The sequence below is a fragment of the Sinohyriopsis cumingii genome, chromosome 9, assembly GCF_028554795.1.
Source record: "Sinohyriopsis cumingii isolate HCF-2022 chromosome 9, ASM2855479v2, whole genome shotgun sequence".
In the NCBI taxonomy this organism is placed as follows: Eukaryota; Metazoa; Mollusca; class Bivalvia; order Unionida; family Unionidae; genus Sinohyriopsis; species Sinohyriopsis cumingii.
Window position 1 is genome coordinate 118,555,744 of NC_142969.1, and position 13,917 is coordinate 118,569,660.

General features: G+C 35.1%; 1 protein-coding gene across 1 annotated transcript in view; it reads left to right on the forward strand.

The window, feature by feature from the left end:
- Positions 1-13,626, forward strand: part of LOC149792546 (uncharacterized) — a 60,421-nt gene extending 46,795 nt beyond the window's left edge. The window contains exons 7-8 of the mRNA XM_089971196.1: positions 6,030-6,108; positions 7,775-13,626. Of these exons, the coding sequence (XP_089827322.1) occupies positions 6,030-6,108; positions 7,775-8,988 (1,293 nt within the window). The 3' untranslated portion in view covers positions 8,989-13,626. The remainder of the gene's footprint in view (positions 1-6,029; positions 6,109-7,774) is intronic.
- Positions 13,627-13,917: the final 291 nt, after the last annotated feature.

The window sequence follows — 13,917 nt, forward strand, 5'->3', positions numbered from 1 at the left end:
ATCATAGACTGCACTGAAATAGCTAAAAATGTCATAACCGAAGAGTCACATTTCACAATGTGCTTAAGAACAAACACAGCGATTTACATTACGCATGCGATTACATAACTGACCCAGTTGCACAATAAACTGTTCTTCTTCAAAAAGGACTATATGAGATTTTCAGTACGAAGCAAACGTTCCTTTATGAATCTGTATACCATACAAAATGTCTACGACAATGATAATCTTACTTGCTAAAGAAGGGCCTGAAGACTTTTCATCTTTCTCTACGCATGACATTTTCAACTTATCATTTCCTATACAAAAATACTTAACCTGAAACAGGGTATATTCTGTTCGATAGTACATCGTCATACGACATAGATCTCACTTTCAGGACATATGGAACAATTTGAGAAACATTCAATGTTTTGAACATACTATAAAATACAGAGGATAGTAAGAGAAACAAATTCTAAAACTGAAGATAACTGTTGTACAATGGACCAATAGACCTATATCTACTTGAATGTGGTTAAATCCACGGCATGAGAATAGTAAGCGGTGAGCGGACCAGAAATGCCGGCAGTTTGGAAGTGCTGGTCTAAAATAAAAATATTCGCTATTTTGCTATAGCACAGGTTAAAAACATACACCACGGTAAAGAAACCAAGTCTATATTTATTGTAAGTTACAATTTCCAGATATACACCCTTCCGTGACAACAATATCCAGGTATACACACTTCCATAAAAACAATATCCAGATACACACACTTCCGTGACAACAATATCCATATACACGCACTTCCGTGACAACAATATCCAGATATACACACTTCCGTGACAACAATATCCAGATATACACACTTCCGTGAAAACAATATCCAGATATACACACTTCCGTGACAACAATATCCAGATATACACACTTCCGTGAAAACAATATCCAGATATACACACTTCCGTGACAACAATATCCAGTTATGCACATTTCCGTGACATACCTTTGAGTTCGTCCAAAATTTTGTGCTACCCAGCAATAAATATCTACTCTCTGTAATGAAGCAGATACTCTACCACCTCTGTTATCAATTAGTCTGGTAAAATATTAAGTTCGTTTCCAGGAAGTGACTCATTTGTAGTATAGTAACTCTTGATCTCAGCTGTCCGGTGCTCCTTTTCAGATTCTTCCGTGTTTTCCTGACAGCTTTCCATATCTTTATGCTCGTACTAGTTGTAATCGTTACCGATAAAAGTGAAGTCATCATCGACATTGTGTTTCTATCAGCGATGGCTTTGTTTATCACTTCATGGATGCTGTACATATTTCAATGATTGATTTTACTCTCTCCTCGTTTTTCAAAATGATCTTTTCATTCAAGGACTTTGAACAATTTGTATGACATATATGCTGAATCTTGTGAAGATTAATGGAACAATTATACAAGCAGCTATGCCAAATAAACAAAATTCAGTTCCTGAAAAACCTACACCACTAATTATTTTACAGCAAGATAACCAGGCTACTGGTTTGGGAATAACATATAGAATACTAAATCTTTTGAGATTTACACATTGGTTTATAAATAGATATATTTTGTTTCCATTTCATAAACTTCAATCTTTGCACTATAGTTGACAGCAAAATATTTACTTTTATCTTGATATTCTTTATTTAATTTCCAATGGACAAAATAGCATGGACTGCTCGAGCGAGACTATGTTAGTGATTGCAGACTATGGAGTGCGATGTTTTGTAACTCTAATAAATTACATCTGTGGTTTGTATGCCGATCTAATGAAGAACACAATTCTAAATGTTATATATTAATATTAAGTGATCCATTGAATATCTGTATCCAGCCATTTCAGACGTTTGTATGTCTTTATTTTTTTCTTACTCATGACTTTGTAATATTAGATCTCCCTAAGCTACATCATTTCTGATCATAGTAACTTGTCAATGATAATGTGTTTTCATTTCGCTCTTCACAGGCATTATTTACCTACCACTAAAACGTTTACACCTATTGTATTAAAAGTTTGTAAAGTAAAAGGTCAATTGGCTATCAGGTAGGCTGTTGTGAATTGGGAAGGGTTAATTGGCCGTAAGTTGGGCTAGTGTTAATTGGGAAGGGTTAATTGGCTGTAAGTTGGGCTAGTGGGAATTGGGAAGGGTTAATTGGTTGTAAGTTGGGCTATAGTGAATTAGGGGGGTTAATTGGCTGTAAGTTGGGCTATTGTCAACAGGAAAGGGTCAATTGGCTGTAAGTAGCTAACCATGATGTACAAGACTGCAAACAACCTAGTGGACATACCAGCAGACAAATACCTGACCCTGGCATATAGCCAAACTAGGGCAAACCACAGGAAAAAGTTCCAATTAAAGTCAGCATCGACAAATTGTTTCAAGTTCAGCTTCTTCCCATGTACAATAGGGACTTGGAACAAATTACCATCAATAATTGCAGAAGCTCCTGACTTGGTATCTCACAAGCAGGAGCTTTCCAAAATCACATTCTAATGAACTAGTCAGCTACAAGTAAGACCTAGTGATTCCAGGGCTATGCCGGTTGAGGTTCCATATCTCATTGCCGCTACGGTAGCCGGATTGGTCTGAATATGAAGGGACGAAAACGTACACTGACACACTTTTACTTATTTCTGCCTTTCCTATCATTACTCTTCTGACTGTCCTATCACTTCCATCTTTACTTTATCTTTGACCACATACCACCCGTTGCTTAATAGTCAAGTGTGACTGTGTCAACGTATTTATAGATAGATAGATAGAAGTTGGGCTAGTGTGAATTGGGAAGGGTTAATTGGCTGTAAGGTGGGCTATTGTTAATTGGGAAAAAGTCAACTGGCTATCAGGTAGGATTTTGTGAACTTGGAAAATGTCAGTTGGTTGTCAGGTCGGCTGTTTTCAATTGGGAAATTTCAATCAGCTATCTGGTAGGTGGTTGCCATTTGGGAAATTTCAATCGACTTCTGGTAGGTTGTTGCCATTTGGGAAATTTCAATCGACTATCTGGTAGGTTGTTGCCATTTGGGAAATTTCAATCGACTATCTGGTAGGTTGTTGTCAACTGGAAAAATGTCGATTGGCTATCAGGTCGGCTGTTGTCAATTGGGAAAAAGCTCAATCTAACAGCTTCAAAAGACTTTCAATAGCTAATCGTACAATGCAATGGCCTATTTAAAAGCATGATGTGTGTAAAAAAAGAGCAGGTCTCAATGTCGTGTGGTACACTGGATTTGTTTAACTCGTTGTAATGTTATTAATCTAGTGAAAAAGTTATTCTTAATTGGGCAGACTTTAAGTATGTTTGTGTCTCAACTATTCAAACGATGTTAAGAATTATGCTAGGCAAATGTTCATGTGCTGTGAAACGGTCGATTCCGAAATGATTACGCGGGAAAGAAATATCAGTTGGGCAATTTCAGTAATGTCCACTTTTGATGGTGACCGATTGTAAGCTGAGTAGCTTTTGGATTATCTGTTTATGAATGAGTCTGACATAAACATAAGTATCCTTATGATTGTGTCAATGTCTATTCGATTTGCATATCCTTTCAATTTTATCAAAATCTTGTACTATCATAACTACCTTTGCCCACATTTTAAACCTACCCAAATTTTAAAACAAACACATAGTATTTATTGGTGCAATGATTGACACTATTATGTTGAACTCACTACATATTGTATCGTGCTCACCCCGGTTTAATTTTCCAGCTCAATCTCACTTACATTTAGAGAATTTCTTCCTGTTTCGAAACATCGGCAATCCTTAAACTGAGACCTTGAATTGGTTGCAATAGTATACTGTACTGGTAGTACATAGAAAGTCGTCTGATAACAGACGAAATTCCTTTAGAAATAATGGCTTCTTATACTAGCTACTTATAGGTGAGGAAATTATTTATCTAAGTATATAAACAACATAAAATCTGAATGAGAAAAATAGAGGATTTATTTTAGTCTTAAAATGTCAATAAACATATAAATATAAAAAAATTCGCATATTCTCTTCCTAGTCAATAAATAAATTAATATGACAAAATGTACATATAATTATAATCAACAGTCTCAACAATTTGTATGAAATAATAATATTGATCACATTGAATTTACTATAATAATTTTAGAATATTCATAGGGGTAACATTAAAATCCCAACACAAACGGATTCAAATAAATATAATTAACAGGCGAAACGGGGGACCATTTCTATTACGATAAAAATTTAAAGTCATTGAAATGTACTGAAATAGGGTATTGGAGGCCCTATATCCCTACGTAAGAGTACACAACTCTTTATCATTGGCTTTGATTTTCCTTAGTACAGAAATTTACTATTAATTTTTATATTACAGAAATGAATGTATATTTTCTAATATGATTATTTCCAGTTAATTTCTACATAGAGATTGATAACATTCCCTATCACTTTTAGAAGCCGATTACACATTATGTATTGCATTTGCATACGAACCAGATGCCGTTTGAAGGGAAATTGACTGGTGTGCACGACACCCATATTTATAACCTTCGGTTGCACTACACAGTGTAATACTCCGCCAAAATAGTACATATTGCTAACACGTATTTAAGACTCAATAAATATTAAATATCGTTAAATTATTGAGATTCAAAACAAACATTAAATACTAATTATAGTATTACAATCTTAATCACAAACGTATGATCAAACACTAAAAATCCTTGTGTCATACGTATAAACAGTAAACATTGGCCTCCAAACAAGTTGGTGGTGCGGGAAAATTAGAATATGCACCATCCTAATGCGTTATCCTTGCAGGAGAATGCAAGTGCATTATTGATGAGTATAACTTACTCTACGTAAAAACTAGTTATATGAACAGTTTATTGGTGTTCAGTAATGATTGCATACGCCGCGTAGTGGAAATCTGAGGTGCCTCTAATACATAAATTGCCTCCAAAACAAAGATGGCGGACATCATGAAATACATTGAACGTTGTACATAATATCAATCATACAGAACATTTGTTTTGTAATACACCGAACTTAGCATAGTCTCAGAATATCCATCTGTACATGAAACTATTATATGTGTGATTTACAGCATTGAAACAATGTAAACCAATGATATGACACACTGGAGGTACCACCAATACATAAATTGCCCCTAAAACAAAAATGGCGGACATCGTAAAACACATCGAACGTTGTGCATAATATAAATGATACAGAACATTCTTTGGCAAAACATCTTACTTAACATAGTCTCAGACTACCCATCTGGACATGAAACTAGTATATTTGTATTCATGTACATTCGTAACAATATATTTTTAATTTCTCTACAAATTGCTGCGTTAATCAAAATTTACGTTTGCTCAACCATTTCTCGTCTTGACAAAATTTCGAGTTACTTTGTTCCGAGATTTACTCGGTCCCCTAGTTGTAATACATTATCAAACCCATTTAAGGTGTTAATAACGATTTAAAAACACGTCACTGTTTCAGTAGTAAGGTGTAAGAGAGTTCTAGATAACATGTCTGAATATTCAATTGTTGAGGAAGTGGTCTTGTTACACAATGGTGGTCGTTGTCTTAATACAAAAGTAATCTAGGTGTCATCTTAACCGCATGAATATGCTGGGATTGTTTCAGTAGTAAGTACTCTTATGTTATCACTATAGAGCAGAACATTAATTTAAATTAATAAGTGAATCATTTTATTTCATGTTTGTGTGTGAGTGAGACAAACACGATCAAACTGTTTGAATTTAGTGATCTAATACCTCCTTTATTATCTTCTGATGTACTTGAAACGGAAAAAACTAAACCGAAGCACAGTCCGATCAGTTTTAGCCAAATCTTACACAGTGTTCCGTGGAGGAAATAGATGTGAATGAATGAATGAATGTATGAATTAATTAACTAATTAATTAATTAAATAATGAACGAACGAATGAACGAACGAACAAATGAATGAATGAATTAGTACTCAATTAATTAATGATTAATTTATTGAATTATTAATTTAAAGATCGTGATTGTGGCGACCAGGATGAAGCATTACGTCGGAGACATCGCCATTGATGATTTGGCACTTGTAAATTGTTCAGGTATGTTTTCGACAGTTGCTGTTACCTACACAATCTAGGCAATATTTATTACAGAAAAGGAAAATAATTTTCAGTTCAATGATTTATCAAACGTGTATTTATTTAGTATCAGCGCTATATTTAAGTTTATTAAAAGTGACAAAGTAAATATTTTTAAAGTTTAAAATCTTGTTTGAAATAAAGAATTAGTTTCGCCATACATTTATCTGAAATAAAAAAAATCTATATCAACTGATAGGATAGGGACGGATCAAGGGTTCGTACCAAATTAGGCACAGTACTGTTACAACATTTGTTTAGGAAACCATCTTAGATGTTTCGTATGTTGATAAATACAAACTAGCAGTTTATTTGATACAATATATGAGCACGTAGTACAGCCAAAGTGTAAGTTTGCCTCCTTGATTCAAACCGTTTTTTTAAAAAAAAATGTTTTATGTACACCATTGCCACAGTCCACCATGACTTTTCCTCATGGATTAAAAAAACCCACATGTGTATGTGCAATACGCTATATATAATCCGTGAAAAGTAAAAGTTGCAGGGGCTTTAGGAAATTCGACAAAACCAGATCTCGACAACCAACAAATACCACCAACTAAAAGACCAAACGGTCCACTTCCATGTACTATCTATTGATTTTACAACCGACAAAACGACCCAAACAGCATCGTAGAATACGTGACGCAATAATACAAATACAATAACAGACTAGTTGCACACTTGTAGACAAAACAGCTTTGCAGACACAGCAACATATTGGATTTGTATGGATATTTGCAAGACCGCAGAACATCTTCGTTTTGTCGGTTGTAAAAAGGTAGTGATTTTGATGGTTGTATTTGTTGGTTGTCGAGATTTAAACGTTTCTTCGCTCCTATAATCAGTAAGTTGCACATGCACATGTGATATTTTCACCCATGAGCAAAACTCATCAGGGATACTGTCAGTGGCTTATATAAAACAAAAGTATAAAACCTTTCTGAACCGAAAAAGCAAAAAATATATTTTGACACTACTCTTATGTTTACGAACGACAAAAAAAAGTTTGAATTTGTGGATAGAAGTCGTTTTCTATAATATATAGATTATGCAACATTTAATTGCATAGGTTGGTCTTAACCCAAAACTGTCTTATAACACTTTTATGAACGTCATCACCGAGTTTAAGCCCAAGTGTCATTTACGGACAAGTATAAAACAAGTCTGAATGACATTAACCGACATGTACAAAATACACAGTCTGAATGTCTTTCACGGACAAGTATAAAATGCACAGTCTGAATGTCTTTCACTGACAAGTATAAAATACACCGTTTTAATGTTGTTGTTGTTTTGTGCAGCATAGGCACCTACGTAAACGTTAAGTGATTGTTTTGCCTGTTTGGTGTAGTGGATTAGACGAAAGGGTCAGACAAATCGATTATGGGCGGGAATGTAAATGACAACAATATTATTTCCCTTCTTCCTTTGCCTTTTTTTAAAAAGCGAGTTCCATGATCCACAACGTTTGATAATCACATACCTGGAAGTAAATTGTTGAAAACGTGCACTCTTTTCATATGCTATTTGTATATGATGTCTTTGTTGATGATGCGGTACATGCGTGTATTAGTACTCACTGTATTATCAGTTCTCTTTAATTTCTTTTATTCTTTCCTAAAAGCATCAACGACAAAAGCCACCCCTGGCGCAACTTCATCAACGACAACTGAGATTACGCCCTCGACACAACCACCCGCCTTTTCTTCAACTGAAATTAGAACACCAAAATCAGAGCAAAAAACTAAAAAGACGTGTAAAACTGCAGCACCAACTGTAATGTCAACTCCAATTTTATCAACTACAAATGAGACGAAAACGCCAAGTACAAAGATAGAGACGACAAGCATGAAACCGTTTCAAACCACAACTGGTTTGAAACAACAAACAACCCTTCATTTGTTTCATTCTTCAACAGACATCAAAACAAACACGACTGTTCATCCTACTTCTAACCACACAGTGTACTTTTCTACGATACAAAATAGAACCAGTCCGACAATAGGAATATCTTTGTCTTCAAGCAAGGAACTAAAAGTAATTAGTTCAAGCAGTTCAAAAGGTACAACAACTGAACACCTGACCGAGAAAGTGACAACTAAACTTATGACTACACAGGCAACGCAACCAAACGATACTACCAGCGCCACTACACCTAAAGAAGTCTCCACTACTCAGGTACTGACCACAACAGTCGCGGCAGAGACAACCAATCCTCCAAATGAGACTACTGCTATTTTAACGCCTTCGCCAACGATATCTAGAACATCTGCCTCAACACAAAAGATTGCAGTGACATCAGAGATTTTTGGCACAACCACCACATCAAAGAAATTTACAAGCGAGTCAACCAATCGAAGTTCACCAACTGAGACATTGCCGTTTACTCAATCAACCCTGAGCAAAAACATCTCTTTTGAAACAACAAATATCACAGCTATATTCACTACTTCAAATTGGCTATCTACTAATATGACGGAAACGTCGGATAATTCATCTTCAAGCCCAGTGCCAACAATGAATATTTCGACTTCCTTTGATGTAACTGAGAAAGTGACGTATTTTGTCGTTTCCACAACGCCAGGCTACACGGGAAATAGATTTGTGGCGCAACAAAGGAAAGAGGCTGAAGATACTCCAATCAAACCTCTTTTGATTGGCTTAGGAGTTGGGCTTTTTGCGGGGCTCGTTGTCATAGCAATCGTAGCTTGGGTGTGTGTGAAAAAGCGTGAGAGGAAAAAGTATGAAAGATACGGAGAGGAGTTGGAACCAATAGCTGACTCGGAAAATTTTGGCAGCGTGCAATACTATCAAGAAGATTTGAATCATGAACGATAAAATTCGTATGATCAGCGCCTTGGTATCTGCATTGTCCTTTCCCTTTCCTTATAATTTTAAAATGTAAACAGTTACGACCCATTTCTTTTTAAACACTTATGAAGATCGTTTATTTACATTCCAATAATGTGTGTTCCACTGAGCAGCATTACACGATGCTAATTGAATGCTATAGTTATTTATTGTCAATTTGCAACTTACTTTGCTTGCCAAATTCACCCACTGGCAGATTTAATACAAACTAACTGTGGTACTGATTTGTACAAATTTTATACTGAAGTAGCTGAAACAATTGTTCTGATTTGTCTTCACGACAGGCTTTGGAATAAAATTGGCTAAACCGGCTAGGTGGGTTTAAGTCTTAACACAAATTTATCTACCCAAAATCAGTGACAAACTACCAATATAGTGTAGATGGAGTTCCATTATGCTTCTGTCGCAGAGCATCAAACGTACAAAGGGTCAGAAACTAGAATTTTGTCTCTTGAGATGCTTTTACTCAGCAAATGCAGAGAGAGAGAGAGAGAGAGAGAGAGAAGAGTGTCGCCGGTAAATGAGAGAGAGAAGAGTGTCGCCGGTAAATGGGGTTGTCTGAAAGTTTGGGTCATTTATTCTTCCGACATTTTTAATTTATTCATAAGAACAAAACATATAAAACATTAAATCATTCATATAGAAAATTAAGAAATTAATTGCCGAAGAAATTAATTTTCTTCTGATCTCCACCTGCTTTCTTTTCAAGAGTCATTATTAAGATAAAATTATTGTTAAAACAACGTTGTCCTAGAGTAGAATGTATGATAGTATCAAAGGTTCCTTCATCCAACCAAACCAAACCTTGGTGGCCTTAACAGTCATAATGACTATGGGGTTTAAAAATAGAGCTACGGGTTATTGTATTTGTGTTGGTTACACGAGTGTCTACCATAAACTATTCTAGTAGCTCTGACGCAGAGATGAAGAATACGGACAAAAGTGTTATATTCATCTCTATCCGTCTAACAGTGTGATTTCTGTGCAATAAACTTGTACGTTTACTTCAGATGAGCTGATCGAACTTTCCATCTAGTTACCCTTTAGGAGTCAAAGACCTCATATGATATGGGAGTCTGAAGGTCAAAGGTTAAAATCACTTTGGCCACCAAAAAAAGATGTCTTGCTATAATATGGATTCTGCTTGATAGACATTTATCAAAGATTGTACGCTAGCTGCTGAAAATATCTTAATGGTTTCTAAGTAATGCCATGAGTTCTGCTTACTGCAGCACATTTTGCAGGTTTGAGTACCCCATGAACGAGAAGCTCTCATTGGAGCGTGGGAGGATGGTTAGGAGGTCAAAAGTTCAAACGGTCACTGTGATCAACCATAATGAAACGGCTTCAGTGCAATAACTTCCGTTTTCCTTTACATACTTTCCCCAAACCTTGTAATGTAGAATTCAACAGTTTCGTATGATTGGTGATGATGTAAAAGTTTGGATTTGAAAGACTGATAAACAGTAAATCCGTGTTTCTCCCTCGTTATTTACAATGGTGTTAAGAATGCGTTATTTCATGTTGTATTCACAAGGGTGACGATTCAAGTGCAGCAACACATTTGTACTAGCATGGTTCGAGACTAGTGTTTGCCTTCAATGCGAATGGGAAGCTGTCCATTTTCTCCCTGCTCTGTTTTATTGTGCTGACACAATTTCATGGTGGGTGATTTTTGTGGGAAACTGGTCCGTTCATATTTGACTTTCTTTTCCATGAAAATAATATATGTGATGTAATTATCACTGCCTTATATATGAAATATCTCCAATATTGTTTAGTATAATTTTTCATGGCGTCCAAAAAGGGGAGTTGTATGGATATTCATGCGTCTGGAGTGATCTGTGTGTGTGTTTGTGTGCGGTGCGTGTGTGTGTTTGGTTGTAATGACAGAAAGATCACCTTAGTTGTGCCAAAACCTTTTCTGGTTCAGCTTCTCCATTCTCTGGTGAGTTTGAAAATTACACACATTAATCATTGTGGAACTTTAAGTTGATGGTTTGTAGCTTTAAAGGTCAGAGGGTGCATCCTCGACCAAGGCCATAGCAGAAAACTGTACTTTCTAAAGATTCCAAAGTCACGGTCTTTTATAACTTGAATTTCATTGAATATACTTTTATTAAACTTGACCTGTTGTCCCTGATGAAAGAAATTTACAGACGGTTGCCGTTAATTAAAAAAAAAAACTTAACAACAGGTTGCCTTTGATGAGATAAACTTAACAAGAGGCTGCCGTTAATTAATAAAACTTAACAGCAGGTTGTCATTGATGAGATAAACTTAATAACAGGTTGCCGTAATAAAAAAACTTAACAGCAGATTGCCATTGATGAGATAAACTTAACAACAGGTTGCCGTTAATTAAAAAACTTAACAGCAGATTGCCATTGATGAGATAAACTTAACAACAGGTTGCCGTTAATTAAAAAACTTAACAGCAGGTTGCCATTGATGAGATAAACTTAACAACAGGTTGCCATTAATGAAATAAAAATTTCTGCTGATTTCAGTTTTCAAACATGTCACGGTCAAACTCTTGGTGAATTAAAGAAAATAAACGGGAGGCGCATTTGGTATAGTTTGTGGCACTGCTATTTCAGTTTAAAGTATATTAGATGTCTTTCTGACTTCTATATACAATAAGGCACTTTGTTGCCATTGTTTTATTTAGATGCAACCGTGACCTTTGATACAGACTCATCTAGATTGTTGATCATGTCAAACAGTAGATGCAGACTGCATCATTTTCATTTTTGAATTTTTTAAATTATTTTAATCTGGTTATATTAAATGCATAATTTTAATCACAAATTCACAAAAACTGTTTTATAGTCCTCTATATATTAATGGGATGCTTATCTGATTTTCTTGTTTGGTAAATGTAATCAAGTTCGCTACTTTTTGCTGCACTTTATTCTCTAAACAAGTCGTTATATTTGATAGACACAGTTAAAGATTGTACATCTATGAGTCGTGGGAAGCACACGTGTTGTGAACCTACTAAAAAATACTAAATTTAAGGTCCTTAGAAGTCCAGAGGTAATTCTGTATTTTTAATACGGCTGGTTCAGAATACAGCAAAGATCATTGCAGCTTTCACTGATCGATGTACTGTGACAAATTTATTACAAGAAAATTTGAAGCTTTATAAACACACCCGTTGGAGACTTCAATTGTTTAATGTACATTCTCAGATAGAATAAAATAGGTTATATGCAGTTAAACTAATTTTAGTAACAAATTAGAGAAAACGTAGCACGAATCCTCAGATGAGAAAAAGGAGGAAAGATTTTCAAGTGTTAGTCATACGTGCGTAAGCAAAAGACAAGTCAGGATACAGCAGCGAACCCTGGACAAAATCTGAATTTGTTCCATAATGACAACAACGATTCTCGATTCTGTGTCAGTGTGATGTTCGCAGTAGGCTCTGAAATTCCAGTGCATATAAAAAAATGATACTATCAGTATAAGCTCTTTGTTGCGAACATACGGACAAATTCATAAGGAGAAACAAAACAAAAAAGACAGTAACATTCAATATTGTCGCAATTTATTTTGAGCATCTATACGTTATGCCAGCATGATTAAGGAATAGAGGATAGTACATGATTGATTGATATGTATGATGAAACTTGTTTTTGGTGAAGTATTTGAAAATGTGACTTTACCAGTTGTCTGGTTGACATCATCATATATACGAGTCCACATTTTGGAATGAAAAGTTTTCTTTTAGTTCGCGAAAACTTATATTTCGATGTTGTACATTGACTTGTATATTTACTATGATTAAATTACATTAGACAATAGCGTTGAAATTTATGAAATTGAATGCTGATTTTGTTTTTAATTGATTGCTGACTTTATTTTGCCTATCATTTTATCCGATCCACAAGCTTATCATTTTGGACATGAAAAACACAAATGCAATCAAATTATAGGTCATGAAATGTCTATTAAAACTAATCAAGACATGTTTGTGCTCATTTGAGACGGAAAATCAAGGTATTGTTCTTAAATCTGAATTCGGTGAATCTTTTTTTTTTTTCTTCTCTATTTTAACAACACAATTCTTGAGCCATACATGTGACTTTAGCTCTGCAAGTTGAGATTTTTGATGTCCAACACATAGACGATACACCCAAGGGATTCAGGTATGTGTCAAATTTAATCCCTCTTTTAGTAACCGGTGTATGATGATGATAGATGATAATACGTCTTTAACCAACCCATGTATGATAATGATAGATAATACGTCTTTAAGCAACCCATATAGACGATACTTATATAGGCAACCCATGTATTATGATGGTAGATAAGCCCTCTATTTGCACCCAATACAGATGATGATAGATAATCCCTCTTTAAGCACCCCATGTATGATTATGATAGATAATCTCCCTTTAAGCACTCCATGGATCCTGATGATAGATAATCCCTCCTTCAACACATCATGTGCGATGGTGATAGGTGGTCACTTAGATTTTAGACATTTTTCTCTTCGTGTGGCTAAATATTCTTTTGTGCTTTTCTTCGTGTTTCTGTATATACTGTTTGCTTTTTACTTTACACGAATCTTATCTTGTGAATAAAATCCAATTAAGTTCACATTTTTGTTCATTTTTTGTCCTTGTGATTTCTGATGATGTCATAAATATAATGTTCTGTTCAAATACGTAGACGATCGGTAAGAGCATGATAACTAAATAACTTTAAACCATTTATGAAGGTGACATGAATTAACTGGAACATTTGATTAGAGCAAACTAAGTCTTACTCTCCGTAAACCGCCCGCCTGCACCGGTCCAAGTTGGCCTTTTTTGTTGTTACTGTCTTGGAAATAATTGTCATTGAAGTCATTCATGCTCTGAACTTTGACGAATGAAGTGCTGGTTTTTT